The sequence below is a fragment of the Mixophyes fleayi genome, chromosome 4 (genome assembly GCF_038048845.1).
Source record: "Mixophyes fleayi isolate aMixFle1 chromosome 4, aMixFle1.hap1, whole genome shotgun sequence".
NCBI classification, from domain to species: domain Eukaryota; kingdom Metazoa; phylum Chordata; class Amphibia; order Anura; family Limnodynastidae; genus Mixophyes; species Mixophyes fleayi.
Window position 1 is genome coordinate 64,849,962 of NC_134405.1, and position 22,614 is coordinate 64,872,575.

The 22,614-nt window shown below is 42.7% G+C and overlaps 1 protein-coding gene across 1 annotated transcript; it reads right to left on the minus strand.

The window, feature by feature from the left end:
- Window positions 1–473: 473 nt before the first annotated feature.
- Window positions 474–21,915, minus strand: CNNM4 (cyclin and CBS domain divalent metal cation transport mediator 4). The gene is made up of 8 exons (XM_075207340.1): window positions 20,851–21,915; window positions 19,984–20,347; window positions 18,422–18,565; window positions 13,932–14,069; window positions 13,682–13,851; window positions 13,255–13,354; window positions 4,498–4,670; window positions 474–3,576 (listed from the first exon to the last, which is right to left on the minus strand). The coding sequence occupies exons 1-8, from the start codon at window positions 21,856–21,858 to the stop codon at window positions 3,388–3,390; spliced, it is 2,286 nt and encodes a 761-aa protein (XP_075063441.1). The 5' UTR covers window positions 21,859–21,915; the 3' UTR covers window positions 474–3,387.
- Between the last annotated feature and the right edge of the window lie 699 nt (window positions 21,916–22,614).

The following is a 22,614-nucleotide window of genomic DNA, read 5'->3' on the forward strand; positions in this document are numbered from 1 at the left end:
GGCCAAGGAAGCAGGGTCAATGCAATGGTAATCCCCCTAAACATGACACTGTGGTCGCAAACGAAAATAATAATAATAATACCCAAAGGGTATATTTACTAAACTGTGGGTTTGAAAAAGTGGAGATGTTGCCTATAGCAAAGAGATGCTAGTTGTCATTTTGTAGAAAGTACTAAATAAATGACAGCTAGCATCTGATTGGTTGCTATAGGCAACATCTTCACTTTTTCAAACCCGCAGTTTAGTAAATGTACCCCTAAGTGTGCAAGACAGGTATTGCATTTAGTACACACAGACAAAAGCTGTCTCTAAGGAGCAGAGTTAAAATTTGAATATGAGATGAAACAGTTCAGACATAGAAATATGTCCACAACTAATATTCTCAAGAGACTATATAGTGTTTAAGATGCACAACCTCACCTATCCATAACTTGTCACAACACAGACAAACTGTTGCACGAAGACCAGGGAAGCAAGATTAATTACACTTTAATAATTAAACAATTTATATATTTACAATCATCTCAAATTGTACCTTCTTTTCACCCACCACCACTCCTTAGAAAAAAAAAAATTCCCTTCTTCTGGAACTCAGTAAACGGCAATAGGTTCTAATTTCTAAATTCTGTTTCATTTCCAGTCCCTGAGCAAGAAGGTTCTGTCTGACCTGTCGCTCCACAATCCAGCAGCTGCAGACACGACAGGAAACTGTTTATGGCTTGTGCATACTGTTACACCACACTTTTAGGAAACCAAATTTCATATAAACTCCTTTAGTGTAAAGAACGAACACAGCAACAAAAGAAAGAGAAAAAAAAAAAAGCATACCTGTCACCTATACAAGACAACCATTTTGTGGGCTGAACCAATAGTCAAACATTATGGGGGGGTATTCAATTGACGGCGAGATCGCCGAAAATCCTGCGCTCTAAAAATATTACCGTTAATACAGTTATCCTGTGCATAAATACCGTTAATACGGTAATTTACTCGCTGGATTTCAGCTCGCAGCTCAGGGAGCCGCGAGCTGAAATCCAGCGAGATATTACCGAATTAACAGTAATATCTTTGGAGCGCGGGATTTTCGGCGATCCCGTCGTCAATTGAATACCCCCCTATATCTCAATGATGTTACTAGTTCCTAGTGAATATGCGTATTCTTGTGAACATTGGTTCAGTCCATAAAAGGGCTCAGGAGTGAGTAAAGGTTACGCTTAAAGGGTTTCTATACCCTTCTCTTTCAGTAATGCCTCCGTCCTCATTAGTGTTACAGCAGGGGTGTCTCTAACAAGGCTACATCATCATGGCCGTCCACAACCCAGTATCTAACGGATGCGGCAACCTGACTGGATGCTGCTAATGTTTGTTTTCGGTACAACGTTAATTACCATTTTGTTTTGCCTGAGCAGGCTTATTTTACCTGTCCAAAATTGGCTGTCATAAGGACGAGGTTTAGCTTTACCTGAAAACCGCAGTTAATGGTAGACCCCACTGAAGTATTAATGGGAGGGGGGGGGGCACTATTGAATGAAGAGGGATTGTACAAAAGGACAATTTTTCTAAAGCGCCATCTGGTGCTTACTCAATGTCATTACAGTAATGTGACCACACACTTTTCCTTGGTGCATTTCACAAGAACACATTGGCATGGACACCTTCCATTTAACGTACCATTAAAGGGAAAACCGGGTCTTGCTTACAGCAGAAAGACGTTTAAAAATGAAATGTCTGTGTGTATATGTCATACAGACTACACTAAGCCACCAATTCTGGATTAAAATGATTTGCAAATGTACCTGTTTATATCTTATCCAACCATCAGTTTCCTCCTTGTCTCAACTTAGTAGAAATATGCAGCAATACAATTTCTGTGGCTTTTGTTGTATGGGTCCAACACAGGACGCGGAACAAGCAAAGTGCAAAGAGAACTTCAAAAAATAAACACTCGCATCTACTTCAAAAAGGAAGAGTGACCCCACATGATCAAAATAACCCTGTGAGAATCTTTTTGGGAAGACGAGTGATGTAGTGCAATAGGGGAAAAAAGACAGGAGCAGTGCTTGATATGGACCAGTAAGGGGGGGGGGGGGGTTTAATGATCCACAGGGGTGAAGTTTGGTGCAGACAATGCACTATATGTGCTGCCCAGTGTATCCTTGATACCATAAATCTAGAATAAGCCAAGTGCCACAATTCTATTGTTTGAACCCTATCTTGGTTTTCAATGATGTGTCAATGTAAGTTACTAGTGAGGACATGATTGGGACAGAGTCAGCTATTCTTGTAGTCCAGTGGAAGTTATAGGTGATTCGACATTTATTCAGGGGCGAAACTAAACTTTTTCATGTAAACAAATAAGATTATAAAAGTAGCTTGTGAAAAGGTTCTCTCGGCTACCACAGAGCAGAGATCTATCTGCCCCCATTAAACCCTGCACATGTCAGTGATAGAGTCAAGCACTGGTCACATACTGTCAGTAATGTAGATATTCCCTTGTTAGTCCTAAATACTCAACAGGTGTCCAGAATACAATACTGGTGATTAATCTCTAGTTACTTCTGGATACTGATAAGATTCAGCATGACCCAGATACCTGCCACTGCCATAGCCTTAAACACTGATGGAAAGTTACACTATCAATTCTTTCAACTACTTTCACACTCTTTAGTAATACAGAAGACCTCTCGCCATACAAGAGAGGCCTTCATCAGCTCCATACGGAATACCGGCAAACCACAGGGCAAAGTAGTATCAGATAATCACAAGCAACTTTTCTCAGAGGCTTCACTCATTCAGTGGCCCCTTTTGTGATATCAGACAGGTGGTGGTGGAAGAATGAACAATGGTGTGGGCACAGCACCCACATATATAGGAAGACTAAGCGCTACCCATTCTCCCACCCCACGGAAGACAAATAGATCCCCTTTTTAGAGTTGGGGCTCTCCAGTGCACATGTAGAAATCCTTCCCTGAGTTGATGCTCTGCACAGCATCATACCGTTCCCAAAGTACTGCAGAGCCTCTGCTCTGCCAATTCCCCTTTGGTAGACTCATGTTCTCTTCTAGACAAGTCTCTATAGTCCAGCGCTGCAGAGCATTGCTCTGATTAATGCCCCCTTCTGAAGATCTGGAGAACATCTTAATGAACACTCCTGAACAGGAGAAGGCTTGCAAAGCTGCCCCCTTACAGACACGACAAGTGCAGCTCCACAGCCTCTAGTCTTCATGGGAGCCTGCTGTGTCACATGTAAGGTAAAGCTTTGCATGCAGTGCACGGTCACACTTTCTTCCGGTTAGATATTGCAAAATGTTTCTCTAGGCTGATCGACGGGTTAAAAAAAAACAAAAAAACAGGCAGAGCAATGCTACAACAGCGCGGATGGTGTTGTCAAACTGCATTGTGATGCAGGCTGTGCTGAGAGTTTCTCTGGTTAAGAAGACTGGTTGTTTCGTCCACCAAAACCTCACTGTGCTCTGACAAGGTGCCATCAGGCTTGTGGGTTCCTCCCTCAGGGGAATGTGGGCTACTATCCAACCGGGAAGACATCAGGGCACCTTGATACTGTTCCCTTGTGATCTGAAAAGAAAAAGGAGATTACCATACCATTTTGTCTGCTTCAAGTCGGATTGTAGAGTTGGCAAATCCCAGGGCAGATAGGAAATATTTATTTACATTGTAAAAGGCACAGGGAAGATTTTGATGCATAAACATTTATGATTAGATAGTCTCTGTAAGAATCAGTAATGTGCAGATGCTGGATTGGCACTGTAGACATAACCTGGCAAAGTGTAAGTCACACACCCAGGGTAATAAGATACAAAGGGCATTGTGCTTCTCTGGTGGCAGCAATCCAACCACAAAGCAGGTGTAGCCAGTTACACACTAGACACATGACAATTTGGCAAGTGTTTTACACATGACCATACAAAAATATACCATCCAATCCTAAATATGAAATTTAGGAACTCGTAATGACCGTGCCCAGACATGAAGTGAGAAGAAAATCTGTTCTATAGACTGCTGGAGGTCCACCTATGCTGGCAGAGATGTTTGGGCTACTATGAGGAGAGCCTGCCAGGTAGTCTGCCAATACCTAAAAATCAGTGCTCTGCTACCATACAGCTTCTCTGTGTCCACCACTGTTATCATCAGAACACCATGATGTCCCATATATAACCTGTCATTCTCATATATAGGCATTTCTGCATAATTACTCCACTCATTCATCTGCCATAACAGACCATTAGTAAGCAACTGAAAAGGGGACAAAAGCTGCCAAACTAGTTGTGTCTGGTTCATCCCTTTAAGACCCCCCCCCCCCAAAAAAAAAAACCCAAAAAAACAAAACAATATACTCCAGCCAGTCCACCCACAACATTATTTTTTATGATTTGCTAAAATATAATTCTTTGTCCATTTTTATTCACAGATTCAGCGGACTGATCCAATATACACAAGAATTCCAGAACCAGTAACACCACATGATTGTAGACTCACCTTTACATACTGCAGGTCGCTGAGGGCCCGGACACTGAAGTCCGCTGTGTATTGAGCTTGAACACTGAGCTGTGTGTTGCTGCCGCTGATGGTTGAAGAGATGGAGTTTGAGCGTTCATGGCTGAGGGATGAAGATCTGTTCAAGCTGCCCACGTGAGAGGGGGAGCGGAGCTCTGTCACGGGAGCGGGGGAGGAAACAGATCACAAACAGGTGAGATACAATATTACAGCCATGTGGGCAGAAGCTTATCAGATCACTCTATGGCATCAGTTCATAGAGGTTTATTTGAAGGAAACTCAGTTTTCCACCCTTTGGGTAATTTTTATATTTAGCAACCGTCCCCTATCACAGTACACTGCACGTTATCCCCTTGTGTACATTTAGCTAATACTGAATACATCTAAACATCTAAGGAAGAGAGCGCAGGCAGAAGCCTACAGAGTATAAACAGATACTGACCTGCTGAATGCAATATTCAGAAAACAAGCAAAACAATTTTTTGTTTTGTTAAACATAAAAGTCATTGCTCCACTTCCTAAAATACGAAGCCACTTACTACACACTGGTTAGTGTTTATTTCAGAATTCATTTCCTTTCAACTTATTTCACTTTTGGTGGTCTGTGTGTTTTATACTTACCCTAAACTGTAAATATTGCAAAAATAGTGTTATACCATAACTGTAAAAATGTAGCATTTGTACGGCCACTTGGTGCTATACAAGAAAACATCCCACTAGTCTCTGCGATTCCTGAATTTATGCACTAAAATGCAACAATCTACTAGTAACATTCACAACAATTTTATATACAAAACTTCAGGAGCTGGTCAGGATTTCACAATATTTAAAATGAAGGAGGGGGGGACGGACGGACGGGACTAGTCTTCTGACACAAAGTCCTGTTAGTTATCCCTATGACAGATATAAAACGACCACTAAACGAAAAATAGAAGCTACATCATATTAATGAATTACTGACAACATTCTGATACACATTTTAAAGGTTCAGGAATTAATCGGAAATGAAGATATTTAAGATGTGATTTGTGTGGGAGATCCGATCCTATACATAGACTCCCTATCATTAATCCTACTGAAGAACACTGCAGTCAGTCACTCACACGGCCTGAAACAGCTGACAGTATACTAAACGTGACTACTACATGCATATTAGTGAGTGTTAGTAGGTTGTTTATGTAGGTGACCTCAGGATAGCGGCCGATGACTGACCATAAAATAACTTGCACCATGTTGTTCAAAAAATGTAAATACAAGAACAGAGTTGTCAAGGTGTAGGGACTTTTACATATGTTCACGTTACTAGTTGAAATAGTTCTGTCCCAATCTCTTCACATACTGCTGGCACCTGCTGTAATGCCTGGCTGTACATTTGCCAAGCACTATGAAGCCATCCTTTCAGCTAAGACAACGCGTGATTGCACAACAGACCCTGTGCCAATGTGCAGTGAGGTGTGGCTGTACAGACTAAGGATGTAACATACATGGGGCTCTTCTTTCCTGAATCAGACTGTTATTACACGGTGTGTAGCTATATGCTGACCACTAACATATGTCAGCCAGGCCAGAAGTAATCTGGCTGCTCAGACAGATGGCCAAAGTAGACACCGATCCTGCTTACTGAACAGCAGGATCGCCCGTCTTCATAGGCCCAGCTTTACAGAGAGTATTAAACAAGCATGCACTATCCCAATAAATGTACAGCAGCAGACAAATAATTAGACAGGAAACTAAATCCATGGCAAATGCTGTACACAGTGAATTATTCAGGTACATGTAGAGACTTTTACCTGAGTAAGCTTAGATGTCCTCTTACATATCACATGAAGTTGGCCAGGCGGTGGTGGAGTTTTGGTTGTAATTAGCTCACTCTTTAAATGGTTGAACAAATGTATATTCACAACCCCACAGAATATGTATTTACTCCTAACTTCATCTACGAAGGTGTCTAATGCTATGGGGGAAATTTTTACTTGCACCATCCTATGTCAAGCTATTCTTTAGGCTGCTATGAGATCAGTCTTTATAGTTATGCAAGTAATTCGATGAGATACACAGTGAAATAATGTTCTATAGTCAAAATCTTCAAGGTCAATTAAAAAAGGTACGAATCAGAATTTATAGGATTCATATAGGAATATAAACTTGGTCAGACCTACATTTTTAAAAATGTATGTATATATATATATAGATTAATAGTACTATAAGGTAATACCATCCTCCCCAATACTACACATCTCAGGCACCTTATGGAGAACATACCCTGTTAGCAATATATTTGTCTCAGAAGTTTATTTAGAAGACTAAGGTTTATATCGCACCAACTGAATAGTGTCAGTCACCACACTCTACAGACAGACAGATAGGGTCCACCATAATTCTACAGTAATGATTCTTCCAATAAACCAGTATTGGCATGTTGTAGGTTTAAGTCTGAAATTATGCCACTCCTCAAAATGTAAATCTAGTTTTTTTAGGACAGGAAAAAAATACAGATTATTTACAAAATGTCCCTGAATCATGAAATAAAAATTGGAGCTCTACCGAAGGCATGTACCAACGTGGTCATTCATTATGTACCTCTTGTAATGGTATGTAAATAAGGGATTTATATCCATTGCTACCAACAAGAAATACAATCAAACATTACATAAAACTACTAAATAACGCACTTGAATACTATTATAGCAGCTCCTAGATAAGAAGTACCCTAACGGCAAAAGACATACATAGAAAATCACTATACAGACTAAAGAAAAATCAATAATGTTTTCAAAATAAAACTGATCAGTTGGGAACTACAAGATTATTTTTAAAGGAAAAAGTTCTAACTCGCAATTTAAACCATAGAATATCCATCTCCAACTCTTTGTCCCACTACAAAACACCAAGAGCTGCAATGATGTAAATCTTTAAATTGTTTACAAATAGTAATAAATTGGTAACGTACAAACAAAACCGCAATAAATGTAAGGCAGTGTATATACAACTGAACAGACAGACTAAACCAGTGCTGATAAATATATCTCTCCGCAGCTAATGCATTCTATTGATACTCTGTGATATGTAAAAGATATGCTGTACGCTGAACCACAGAAAAGTAATTATTAACAACCACTTGCTACCACTTAGTCTTTCAGAGCAATATCCTCCAAGGTCAAATTAATTTAATTTGGCCGCAAAAGAGGATAAAATCCAGCGTTGGTTGTGTAGACATGTCATATGGAAAGACACAGGTTCCCTCGATGCTGCTACTGTTGTAGCAGCAGTTCAAGAAATAGGTCAACAACCATATGAGAAACAGAAGAGACAAAAAAACAACACACACAGAACAATATACATCTACACCCAGTGGCTCAGCTTAAGAAGTCAATACGAGTTCTGCCTCTAGCCAGGAACATAGATATGGCAGGAGCTCACCAATACCAGCACCAGGAGCCTCAGTGCAGAGCGCCCCTAGAAGGAGATACACAGATATCGCCTCCTCCATTTCAGGTGCTCCCCTCCAGCCAAACAATGAGACCACCGATTAAGACAGCTGATTAAGGACCCACTGTCCTAGAGAAAGCTGCTCGTCCTCTGCTTCCTATACTCTTCATGGGCCAGTTATACAAAACTGGCGAGCTTCGCGGGGAAAGAAACTTGTGCCGATGATACTATATCCAATACAACCACCACCGCTGCTCAACAGCTACAAACATGTAACTTCCAGCTGGTAAATAGAATTGTGGTGAATCTACCACCGACGCGTTTCTTTGCCTCTTGCCAATTTTTACGATTTGGAGAGTGGAGGTTTCTGAAATGTTCTGAAAGCGATTTTGAGAGTTGTGTTTTGATATTGTGTACATCAGTGACAATTCACCCACGTATTTGACCTTTTCATTCTTTCATTATGCAATCAGAGGTTAAATAGAAAATATCATATACCTCATCAGTATAAGTTCTTGCCGTGTTTGCATGTAGCGTTTATCCATCGTATTTCACCAATGGTGTCATGCATGCAGATGATTGGGACTAATTAGCTAACTCCCCTTACTAGACGTTACTTTATGGATTCTGGCGGTGTTTCCTTTCTTTTTGGCATCGCATATGAGGATATACTGATTGAGAGTTTGAACATAATAAGACTGTTTAATCGGCTGTAAACATTTTCCCTGTTGGTTCCTTTTAGTTTTTTTATTAGTGCCATTTACTAGTCTGTACATATTTTTTTAAATATAGTTTTTGCTGCTGGAACCCTTAGATTGAGCAAGCTCCGATTGTTCTGCTTGCACATTAGATTTAGTCTTCTTATATTGGTTCTGATATTTGTCTCATACTGTATAAATATTCAGATACTGAGTTCTAGTTTAATAAACATATATATCATCAGCATTTATTTATATAGCGCCACTGATTCCACAGCGCTGTACAGAGAACTCACATCAGTCCCTGCCCCATTGGAGCTTACAGTCTAAATTCCCTAACACAGACAGACAGAGAGAGACTAGGGTCAATTTTGATAGCTGCCACTTAACCTACCAGTATGTTTTTGGAGTGTGGGAGGAAACCCACGCAAACACGGGGAGAACATACAAACTCCACACAGATAAGGCCATGGTCGGGAATTGAACTCATGACCCCAGCACTGTGAGGCAGAAGTGCTAACCACTAGGCCACTGTGCTGCCACCGTCTTATTTGGATAAAGGCAGCTATTTATTAACGCATTATTTTACTTCACCAACAGGGACTTCTATATTCAGGTTTTGACGAGACCTGATTTGTTGTTACACCACTGTAGGACGTGCACTCCTCTAGTTGTCGAGAACTTGAGTTGCTGCTCAGTGGTCCATTGCCTGAACTCAAGCACCGCTGAGCTCTAAAACATACATTGTCCGGTGTGATGAGCACTGTGATATCCTGCTCTGTGACTCTTTTCTCAGACCATTTATTATGAAACTTGCTGCTCATACCACAGATCTGCAGTTATTCATATGCTTTGCACTTTGAATTAAGTCCCGGGTATCAGGATCCTGGTATATGCGATTCTGCCCAACAAAGATCTTTGCCGATTATGTTTTTGCTCAGAGACTCAGTTGTACATGAAATATTAGGAAGTTGAACCATCTTGGTCACTGAAGCTCCTGCCAGATTCGCACCAAATTACTCCACTTCTCAAGCAACCGAGGTCTCTTCTAGTAGCCATGATTTGTTTCTTTTATAAATGACCGACCAATGCTGGGAAGTTACATACTTCATGCTTGTGCCACACCTGTGTGGAAGCCTGAGCTTCAAATATGCTTGGTGACCCTCAACTAGCCAGGTGTTTCCATACTAAATACTACACCGCAAACTAAACACACCAAGAATTATATTGTATAAATGTGCGCACACATATAGTGGGCTGGTATACGGTGGTATATCAAATTCCATTCACTTACATTTCTTATACTACCGCTTCTAAATATCCACTGCCGTGTGTGTGTTTGTATATATCTATAGATCAATAGATATATACTCTAGAAAAATATAAAAAGGCGCCTCCTAGTGCATTATTTAGGACTTGCAACCTTATTTCAAACAATAAAAATTGTATACCACATGATCCATCAAACAGCAACAGCCCATCTATATAATATGGTGATCCAGTATTTCTCATACAGATCCCAGGCTCCATATATACAAACCCAAAACAGAATAGGGAAAAAAATAGCACAATATTGTTTTTCTCAAATTAAACACCCCTGTAAAAACCACACACAGTGTTTTATACCAGAAGATTTTCCTTCAAACTATCTGTGAAATTCCACCATGAATATCATCTTCCAGTGAATAGAGGAAAAACAATGACTGAATGCTGCAGTGTATTATACACGTCACCTGTGATAAATAGTCTACGTATCAACAATCATATAATAAAGTGCATATCTCCTTTCTCAATAGGTTTCTTTTAGATCCAAAACTCTTCAGTGTATTCTGCATCCCTCATTGTGAACCCAGAACAATATATAAAATAGCAACATAGTGCAATACCTTAAAAAAACATTTAGTTCATCAAAATAAACAAAAATATATATACACATCAACAAATCTGGAAGCATGAACTTAGCTGAAGCAACAAGTCCTTCCCTGGAACAGTAGGAATAATCCTTATCACACTGTGTTTAACATCAGCGTGAAGCAGCAGGACAGGACAGCAGAGTGCCCAACACACACAGTATCTATCTTACATATAAAAATCAGGTACTTGTCTGTTATCTGGAGCCATTTTTTTAATTTATGCCATGGAGACCAGAAAATTTTAATTGGGTCCAAAAGTGACTCGAATACGTTGTCTTCTCCAACTTCCAGTCTCCAAATGATTTCGGCTAAATAAGATTTCAAATGCTGCCGCATTGTTCCTCTAGGACGTTTATTCCGCCATTTAGCGGATCCCCACAGTCGTTCAACGCTCTGAGTATGGACATCAGTGTCAGGATCTACAAAACTGTAGCAATGGTTTACTTTGAAATGTTGAATTCCGGCCTTTCCCAGTTCTTTCGTCTTGTAGGTGCGCTAACTATCCGAGTAAATTATAGAGCATCTTTCAATATAGTCCAAAATCGCCATTATTAACATTTCCGCACTGCGATCATCCACTTTCACCAAAAAGCACTTGTACATCACCCGACAGAGTCCTCCGAAGATCCACTGCCAGCGGCTTAATAAACAAGCTCTCGTCGATTTTGACAATTAATCCTTCGATCTTCTGTTTCGATTGAGGCACTTGGCGCAGATTTTCGTAGTTGTTCCAGTTGAAGGTTGTATTTTTGTTCATGCCCAATTCCCCTTTGCACAACTTCATTGATGTCAATTCCTTGGCCCAGTAATAGAAGTGAATGGCTGTAACGAATGGTAGACGACTGTCGATGAACCAATTTCCCTGGCGGATGTTGACCTTCTTTCGACAAGTAGATTTTCTACAATTCCAGGAAATACACGAACCAAAGTAGAGCTTCATTTCATGATTTCTTTGACACAGCGTCCTAGCTGGCAGTATTCCTTTCTTTTGCAAAATGCCACAGCCTCTCTTTCGGTAGAAGGCAGAGTGAATAAATTCATTTTTGAATGTCGGTTTAATCATTTTTTTCAAATAATTTTTTAAAAAATAGCCATTTTCCAAATGGCTCCAGATAACAGGAAAGTACCAAAATCATTGGTCTGCTTATCTGTCTGGTTATAGATTCGGTCATCCCTGCACAGATTGTTTCATCCCAAACACGATGTGATCCAGTTGGATCCTAGTCAGGTTTTAGGGGGGTTAGGGTGCCAGTCAGACCTCCTGTTGATGTACGCTGGGCAGAACTTTGACCCAGGGAGACTGTTCTGGGCCTTCCACTGGATGGATTTGGATGACATAATATAAAAATAAAAATGACACTGGGCAACTACCTCATGGGTGTGTTGGAAGAGCTGCTAAATTGATCATTATTTTTAAAATGTTGGTAGTTACATCCAACTTATTTATAACTTGAAGATTTAAGCTATTAGCTAATAAATATATATATATATATATATATATATATATATATATATATATATATATATATATATATATATACACATACACACACGATTTATATAAAAATTAGTGCGTGTCTTTTCTGTGTACTTTAGTGGAAGAATTCTAGATCAGATTGTAATGTAAAAAGACAACAGCACCATTACTTGGTGGTTTAGTATAGTATAAACCAACACTTATTTCTGAGCAATCTTTTTTTTTTTTTTTTTTTTTTTAAATCTGCTTCTGATAAAACAAAATAAAAACGACCATATCCCTATACCTGCACATCCCCAATTCTGCTAGGGCCACAGGACTCGCTGCATAGTGCTCCCCTATCTTTACCCCTGACTGTGATATTTGTGGGCACCAGTACTAAGATCTAGGAGCACTGACGGAGGATAGGAAGTGGTGGACAATCCGGGGCACCATGGTAATGTGGACAATGACCAGCATAATGTTTTTAATCAACTATGGACAGGGGCTGTCTGGGGAGGCATTGCAGTCTGGCCCCTTCCCATATTGGGCTATGCTTGGGATGGGTCACTGAGCTACCAGCACAATAAGCAGCTGAGGGCGGGGGGAGGGCTAGGGTTAGAAACCAGCATGGCAATGTACATTATTGTAAAGCTATGATGAAAGCCCAGAAACACGAAGGATGGTCAGAGAAATGGACTGGACTCTAGAAGCCAGCACACAGCCATAATGGATTCAACTATTAATACACCAACTAGTCAGCAGTAAAAGATGAAGTACCTGTAGTGACAAATACTCATACATGCGCCTCCGAAACCCTTCAGGGTTAAATCAAGAACTTTAAAATTCAGACAAGACGGACAAAGAGAAAGAGCAACTATTTCATTGGAACACAACTTGCTTATTAATGATACACACAGCTCCACACAAGGTTATACAAGCTTCTTGTTCTCCTATCGGCTGTATGTGAATATTACTAAGCGATACCCAGACACTGTCCCTGCAGTATGTGCAAATGGCGTGCACACAATGTACATACACATGCAGTCCTTTACCTGCTAACCTTGAAAACAGAGACCCCCTTTATATGACGGACAGGAGCTGGGGGAGGATGGAAGAAAAGAAATGGGGAAATAAGGAGGAAGCAATACTGTAGTTTCCAATCCATTGCCAGATCAGGCAGAGATGTTGCTATCTGGAAACCTGAGCGCCAGTTAGTTAGCAAGAAACAGGAAGCACTCACCACTAGCTGACTGTACGCTCATGGCCATAACACCGTAGTAGGAGAAGGCTCCAGACTCAAATTTCATGTTTTCCTTCCCAGCCTCCACTTCAACCTTCCCCTGTGAATGAAGAGTGAAAGTTATGCTAAGTCCTGTTACTTTAGGTATAACCTCCTCCAACCGCTCTACATTACATCTTCTCATACCACTACAAACTGCTAGTATCCTTTATAAGAAGCCTTGTCAACCTGTGGCTCTTCAGGTCTTGTGAAACTACAAATCCCAGCATGCCCCGACGACTATCAGCTGGCTGTTTACTAGCAAAGCATGCTGGGGCTTGTAGTTTCACAACACCTGGAGAGCCACATGTTGGCCAGGCCTGCCTTATAACCATTCCAACCCCTTTCAGCACCCCCAACTGGCAGTAACTCAGTATTATAATCACACCTGCAAGACCAGGATGAAGTAGTCGGCCATCTTGTTTCGCTGATACAGGTAATGCTCTACGGCCTTCTTGTCATCCTCATTGAAATGCAGCTCCTGCACTACATCTGGATACTTCAGTAGACGCAAGAGTGTCTTCTCCGAGACCAGGGTGGGTGCAAACAGGGACACCTCTGCAGAGAGATCAACCCAGGAGTAAGCAGGAGACTAGTAAGGATGCAATGAGAGAACCATTAATTGTGTAGGTTTTAACCTGTGGATAAGAAGCGATGGGCAGCAAGGAGCAGCTGGGGGGAAATTTTAACTCTTAGTTCATGATCGGGGTCTTTGAAAACGGAGAAATCCTTTTTGTCCTGACGACGACCAACGCGCTTCTTACTGCGATTATCAGCTGCAGGGAGGAGAAGAGGAGAGAGTAGGTAATGTACCAGCGTAGCAGAGCATTGCTGTATTCAACAGGCAAGAATTCCTACAAATACAGCGACAGGTGACTGATCAATGACCAGCAGCTTCAGTCCTGAGCTGCCTGACACACAAGTCTCCAATCTTAATCTGCATATGTAACGATCAGTTATTGGCTACCTCATATATAACAGCAATGTGATAGGCCCATTAACAGATACCGCCAAGACAACACAATTTTTTTTTATTGTTCTTAAAATGTATATTTGCTGGATGGAAAAAACAAACAAGTTTTAAAACTAGGACAATACTAAAGACTGAGAAAAAAAAAGTTTGTGTGTCAAGTGGCAGCCCATTGGTTTATGTAGGTTTGCAGCACATGACCTGACATGCAGCCAACTAATCGTACAGATGATCCGGCTTCAGAATGCTGAATGATTTGGTGTTATTATACTTGGTAGTGTTACTTGGTATGGACCATATCCAGGAGGCCACAGCAGCTAGAAATTTACCATAGTCTCTTAAACCTTTGGGGTAAGTCACTGACCTCAATGTGTACAAAGATCAGATTATTTTCCTAGATTTGACTGGCTGCATTATAAAGATGCAAAATTTTGTGCACCCTACTTATGAATGGATATCTGGAGCACACATAAATGGACATACAATAGGTCTTATTTATCAACCAGAGAAAAGTCCTCTGGATTTGCTAGAGATAGGTCTTCGATCTCTCAAAGGGTCACTGCTGAAGATAGCCGTGTGATCATCAGAGGTAGCCCACTGGCAATATCACCATGAAAACCACAATCCACCTCAATCATTCACTTTTCCCAGGATAGCAGTAAGAAAAAAAATGCTTTATTATTTAAATAAATCATTTTTTGAATCAGAAAGCCAACGTTCACTGTAAGTGTAACGTTTAATTCCTTAGTGAAATCATTTGTTTGTACTGAATACTGTTCTGTTCTCAGGCTACTACACAGCTATTAATAATACTGACTATTTACAAGGAAGCTTGCAGTTCCCTCCTTTACAATCCTTGTGTTGTGGCTCCGGATAGACTGTGCTAGACAAACAAAGTGATGGTAAGAGAACGCCACTCGCCCACCCAGTCTGCTTGGTAGCGCTCAGCCGTCACATCCTCTGATCCCTCAGATCAGCACAGTAATCCATCCCCATCTGCACAGATCCCAGCAGCTCCTTACTCCAGACTATTTTATTTGTTTAACTTTTCATCCCCTGAGATGCTAAATCACTTATAATAGTCTTATTGTATAGTGCAAGTATATCATTTACCTATTCAAAGAACCTTTAAAACTGACCTGCCCTAAAATAAACCCATTAATAACTATGGGCAGAATAGTATTTTTCTGTCATTGACATTCTTTATTATTTTCATAAAGCAATAAATAAGGCTGTTAGCATTATGCACAAACTGTATGTAGCTATATAGAGTCTATCATCACTATAAATGTACAATGTGCAATATCCCATCTCTCTATAAAACGTGGTGATTTTGTCTTTGCTCAGAGACACAATCACCTTCCTGATTCATATTGGAGTAGAGGGGACAGTGACTGTTCAATTCTCATTGTATAAAGTGACACCCATGACTTAACACAAAGCTTGGTTGTCTCTGTCTGTCAACAGGAGAAAATAATGTGTGTAAAGCATAATAAAAACACAATTTGTTTAAAAGTACATTAAAAGCATATGATGTGTGCCACTAAACGTTATCTATAGGTCTCAATTAGTGGTAGGAGCAAAAAAACAACAACATTTGCACCTTGGCAAACCAATGTTGTATAGCAGGGAGAGCAAAATTAATGTGCAGACAGATTTAGAGTTGAGGGGGCGTGTCCTAGGTCAGCTCTAAATTGCAGAGTAAAGCTGAGTACACACCTATGCAATTATCGAGCAGGTCACATGATTCACGACCGATTGGTCAGATATTGCAAGAGTGTGCACACTCCCACAATCATGTTATATCATACCAAAACACATCCCATCTGTTGATGTGGTCTTATAAACTTCCCACAAACGACAGTACGCATGAATCTGCATGCTCATCGGGACTTTCAGTTGTTGGTAAAATTGTTACAGAAATCGCATCTGCAGTAATTTTCTGCAGTGTCTACCCAACTTAAAAATAAAGCTGCCCAGTATTTGTGTGTTATGTGCAAAACAGACAGCAATTTCCCTGCGTGCAAAATAAATGCATTTTGCACACTTGCATCGCAACATTGTTTGTACAGCAGCAAATTTGCTCTTTGTTTTGCTTTACTACTAAATGAGGCCCAGAGTGGTTATAATTAAATATTAGCCCTTTTCACCCACTATTTTCTTAGGACCAACAATTGATTTATTCTGGAATGATCGCCAAACTATACTGTGTAATGTCAAACATAAAATGCAACATATTTTTTCTTTTATTTACTAATAAATATAAACACAGTCGGTTTGTCCATTTCCAGACAAGAGCTTCATCATAAGAAAAATCAAACCAAACCCAAGAAAAGGTTATTGAATATAAGACTGTGAGTAGAAGATTTAATAGACTTAATATACAAAATAACTACAAGAATAATCACAATATGCTGGGAGCACTGTTAAGTCCATCATAGGAAGAGAGAGATTGTGTCACAAGTGTGTCCATAATAGGACATCCACCACAGAGCGACCGTGTGAGAAGGGCACTAGCTCAGGAGACCACCAAGAGCTCTGTGACTGTGACAACCCTGGCAGTGCGGAGATGGAGGAAACTGTCCAGGGGACAACGCACATTTCGGCCTCAATATTAGGTGCAATTCTAACACTGCAATTCATCCCAAGAACACTGTTCTAGCACGGCGACCGGAGCATAAAGCTATAGAGCAGCTGAGAGGGATATGGATGGAGCAAATTACAGCAAATCTCAGGAGTCTGCAAGAGACCTAGGACTCGGCAGAAGATTTATATTCCAGCAGGACAATGACCCAAAGCATAAAGCCACAGTGGAGTGGCTGAAACACAATACAAAAATATGTCCCAGAGTCAGTCCCATAAAGAGTCAGTAAAATGATTTGAAAACTGCGATTCTCTAACAGCCCCTATCCCACATACTGGGACTTCAGCAACACCACAAAGGAGAGTGGGTGAAAACTGCTCTCTGGCGTACACAAACCGACTGACAGCCGGGAGGTGCTTCTACCAAGTACTGCAGCAAGGGGTGTGGATATTTAGGTAATCAATTGGCGTTTTAATTGACAGGCTGCATTCTCGTAAATATTTGTCCAGCCCAGAACAAGACTACTTATTTGAAACTGGACATTTATATTTCATAGAAAAGAAATCAGTTTTAATTACATTGCTTTTTGAAGGTCATTCCTCTATATTATATTCTGTCCAGCCCATGGGTGACCGTACATGCTGTTACTCTACAGCAGTGACTACAATATATAATTCAGCAGTCTAGTGTGTGAATGGCATGCTACAAAGTTCCCTGTGAAACTACATCCCAGTCTGACTGTGCCCACTACATGACAACACGAAGTGGTACATTGTGGCATCAACTAGTGCAAAACATTCACACAGCTTGAGCCTTGGATCTATGATTGGGTCATGTCAGTCATCGCATGGGAAAACATCATAGTCTGGATCCTAGACGTGAATATAGTGGTCAATCTCTGGACTACCCCGCTGGATTCCTTTTACCTGTGCGGTGGGAAGTTTATCGAAAACATGATTTTTGGTCAAGTCTACATTTTATAATAATTATTTTATTCATTAATAATACTATATAGTGTCTTTCTCCCAATAGGACTCAAATCACTTAGCATTGTCGCAGAGGGTGAGGCAGCCACGTATTCTGTGTGATCACTGACATCAGTCCCTGCTCCATTTACAGCTTACAGTCTACATTCCCCAACATACACACATTAGTCCATTTTTGGCCATTATTAAACTTACCAGTATATATTTGGACTGTGTGGGAGGAAACCCTATACATACATGGAGAGAACTTACATGGCAAAAATTTAACCCACAACCCTAGAGCTGAGAGGCAGCAATGCTAACCACTGTGCCACAATGGAAGCTGCCTGTTTTCTAAAGCAGATAAGCTCTACATACAGCTGTACTGTAATTCAATGGTCCTTGTAGACAAACATTTTCTGTTTCTTGAATAATTTAAGAGATGGAACTCGAAGAAATAGGAGTACCCAGAATTCCTAATCAGTAACAGCTTTCCAAGACAAGTGTATTATTTCCACAATTTGATGTTTATAATGGATACAGGAGTTTGTGCTTCCAAATGCCCTCACATCACAAAGTGACCGTTCACAGATGGTGGCAAAAACTTACTATAAAGATCTGATTCATCCAGAATCTCCGATTTGATAATTTCCTCTATGACATCCTCCAGGGTCACCAGCCCCATCACCTCATAGAACGGGTCTCCTTCTCCCTCACTGTTCACCTTCTGTACAATGGCCAAGTGAGACTTTCCTATGGAGGATAAGAAACAAGTCACAGAGTATCCATAGATCCGCCATAGATATAACAGTAACTCCCCAGAATACCACCTACAACATGTGGTAGGTAACACGGACCACCCAAGCATCACGTCCAATCCCCACCTAATCCTTCCATCTAGTGTATACGTCTGGATTACAGCACCACAGTGTATGAGAAAACTCTCCCATACACACCATCCAAACATTAATCATGGAAAACAAATACAGAGATAATTAAAACGACAATTGCGCAATAATCTCTGCTACAACACAAGCACAATGTGTGCAGTGTGTGTGAGATATTAGATTATACACTGAGTGCCAGACAGGTAATTACAACCTTGGAAGTATAACTTGCTCACTCCCTGGAATGTTTACTGAAGGGTTAATGACTTTTGGACAAAGAGGAAGACAAGAGAGGGTAAGGGGCACCTGTTAGTGCCAACTTCACTTTGTACACAAGGTCACTTCAGCACAGTGGCGGATCCAGGGGGGGGGGGGGGGTACACAATCAGAGCAGCGGGGCAGCACACTGTCACTGCTGAACGGACCTGCACATACTGTGCAGCCGCCGGCAGCCTTGGAAGACGAAAAGGGGGCGGGGCCTAAATCGCCGCCGCCGCCCCCCCCCCTCCTCCTACATCGCCCGGGGTATAGTCATTTCCTAGATCCGCCCCTGCTTCAGCATCAGAACAACAATAATAGCCCATACTGTTATTATTACTAATGTTTTATTACATACTGTATAACTATTTTCTTAAACATTCTTGCTGGTTGGGAGAGTATAACAGGGTAATATACGTGTCACCAATACACCTGTACCAGGTACCTCTACCCAGGGGAGGGCTGGCAAAGTTTAGCCCAGGGGACAAGACTTGACTCAGCAGCCTATTAGGGACATTTTAAAGGGGAGGGAAAATGCAGATGGCGCAGTGACCCAGCCGACGGTAGCCCACTATGGGACTGGTCCAGGGGGCAGAGCCCCCCAACCTGCCCCTGCCTGTACCCATATTAGTCTAGGTGTAAGGAAGTAACAGTACTATGGAATCTGATTAAACTTCATCAGAAGATGAAGTAGTACCGAGTAACAAGCTCAAACATAAGTGTAAAGTCAGTATAGATTAGCTTAGGGTGGAGAGAAGTTTATCTGAAAGCTTGTAGTATTTATACTGCTGGCCTAAGTAATAAAGTATCATCATACTATAGTACGAAACTAATCCATAACAGCTATAACCCAGCAGGCACACATTGCAGTTTGTTTTTGACCATAACTACTATATCGTTTTGTTTCAAAATACAGTGCAAAAATGAAACGTAGGGCTCCTTGCGACACTCTACAACCAAGGGACAGAAAGACCTGCCGACATATACAGGAGCCGATCAAGTGCAACTCACTCATCTCATACTCACCCTTCTTGAACTCCTCCAGCACAGCATCCAGCTTGGTGTCACTGAACACAAAGTGGACAGGGTGACTGTAGAAGCGAGTTATGGTGCTCAGAGTGGTGCAGTCATCTGGATCCACGAAAGCCAAGTCTTTCACATACAGAATGTCAACAATGTTGGAGCGCTCGTTCTCATATACAGGGATACGGGTGTAGCCACTCTCCATGATGCTGGACATGGTGTTAAAGTCTAATATAGCATCATTGGTCAGCATAAAGCAGTCCTCCACCTTGGTCATCACATCCTCCACAGTCTTTGTGCGCAGCTCTAACGCTCCCTGGATGATATTCATCTCTTCACGAACCAGTCCACTATACGGCTCTGTAACCTGCAAGAAGAGAGACGTTAAAAAGACATTAAACAAATGTATCCTTTAAAAGACTAAAATAAGTCCTGACAACCTGAACCACAAAAGAAGGTCACTGTCAGACATACCCTATACCACAATACACAGGCTGCACAATGCAGATATGGACATGTTCATATCTCCCCAAAACCACAGGTACATGAGCGCTGTACAATCAGCCAGAAAAACACAAAGGAGACCTGTACCTCATGGTATAGAGCACATCAATCACTACAGCCAAAGAAAACAGATGATTGACATGAACAAATAAATAAACAGAATACAACGGATATTGTCACTGTGTAAAACTAGCAATATGCATTCACGCCTGCAGCTCAACTTCTGTCCTGTACACTGCTGACATCACTCATCCTGCATTTGCAGCTTTAGTGCAAGTGACACGTCAACCTTCACATGTAAACAGCTGTAGAACCATAAGTCCCAGCAGCTCCTGCCATGCACTAGGTGTATTTGAGCCCACAGACCTTGAGCATCTCCAGCAGCTTCTCCCGGTTGTAGACGGTGCCGATCTCCTGGCCCAGGACGCAGTCCAGCAGCCGGCTGACCGGGTAGGCCAGGGGGAAGGTCAGCACCATGAAGATGCGGGTCAGCCACAGAGTGTTGGCCCCCACGGCCAGGCCATGCCGGGAGCACAGGGCCTGGGGCACGATCTCCCCCAGCACCACGATGCCGGAGGTGGAGGCGATGACCGCGGCGATGCCGGAGCCGATCAGCTCGTCCAGCAGGGAGGTCAGCGTGGTGTTGACCAGGACGTTGCCCAGCAGCAGCGAGCACAGCAGGTAGTTCCCCTTGCGGCGCACCGGCTCTATCTTGGCGGCGTACCTCCGCTCCCGGTCCGAGCCGCAGCGCTGCACCACCCGCAGCTCCATGGGGTCCAGCGCCATCAGCCCCAGGTTGAGGCCGCTGAAGATGCCGGACAGGGAGAGCAGGACGGCGATGATGATCGCCTGCAGCCAGATGGGCAGGAGCGGCTTGTCCTCCTCCAGCACCCGCACCCGGCTGTCCGGACCCGGGTGCAGCGTCCAGGGCAGGCCGGGGCCCCGCCGCGTACACAGCGCGTACGCCCGGGACTTCTGGCTCTTCCGCAGCAGCTGCACCTCCAGGCGGAGCAGCGCCGCCGTGCCCCCAGCCTCCTCCGTCACGTTAAACCTGGCGTCCCGCAGCAGGTCCCGGGTGTCCTCCAGGCAGCTGCGGTTGTCCTGCGGCTCCAGGGCCGCCTCGGTGAACGCCAGCAGCTGCTCGCTCTCCGGCCGCAGGTACAGCCCATAGAAGCGGAGCTGGATCCGGCTGCCCTCCGTCACCTGCAGCTCCCCCGTCTCTGACAGCTTGGTGTCGCGGTCGCTGCTCTCCAGCTTGAAGCCCAGGATGAGGGGCAGCTCCTGGCTGGGAGGGGAGTCGGCCTGGGAGGCGCCCAGCGCCGGCATGAGAAGGAAGAGGAAGAAGCCGGCTGAAGAGACACCCGGCCAGGCCATGGCGTGTGCGACTCTGTAGGGCCACAGCCGGGTTTGCGACGCTGTGGCCACGCCCCACACTTATATAAACCACACCCAGCTCTGTTTTCAGAGCTTGGAAACCACGCCCCTTCTTTGCATAAACCTCTTCTCATCCCAGCACTTATTTACAATCCTCGGGCATGCCTATTTACATAGCCCCGCCCCGTGCGCGGTGACCGCCCCCTTTCCGTGCTTTCAGTTACGCCCCCACCGTAGGACGAAGAGCGTTTCCCTTTGACAGGCCACGCCCCCTACATGACAGTTTGGTGCTCACGCCCCTCAGATCCAGATTCCCGCCCAAATTCTACAAATCTGCGCTCCTGGTTAATAGTGGTAAACACAGCACACAATGCCCAGAGAGAGGAGGGGAGATCTGTAGATACAGCCAGCAGCCCAGTGTACCGGTGGCATGGACAGCATGTCCTGGCTTTTATGTCAATGAAGTGTGTTCTTGTTTATAACAACTGGGTAATAGAGATTACACCCCCCACACGCATCATAGCACAGACCCCATCATTGCAATTTGCACCTAAAGATTTTACAGCCCCCACACCCCAATTTTGTACAGACAGCAGATGCTCCAGCAGTGAACAGGGGCTGGATCTAGGCTTCCATTTAGGGGGGGTGATTTAGCAGAGCTCCCACTCCTCCAGTCATTCAGCAGTCAGAGTGTGGAAACTCCCCCCAATGGCCAGCGCCATCCACCAATCAGAGATGTGCCTGGCGTCTGGGAAG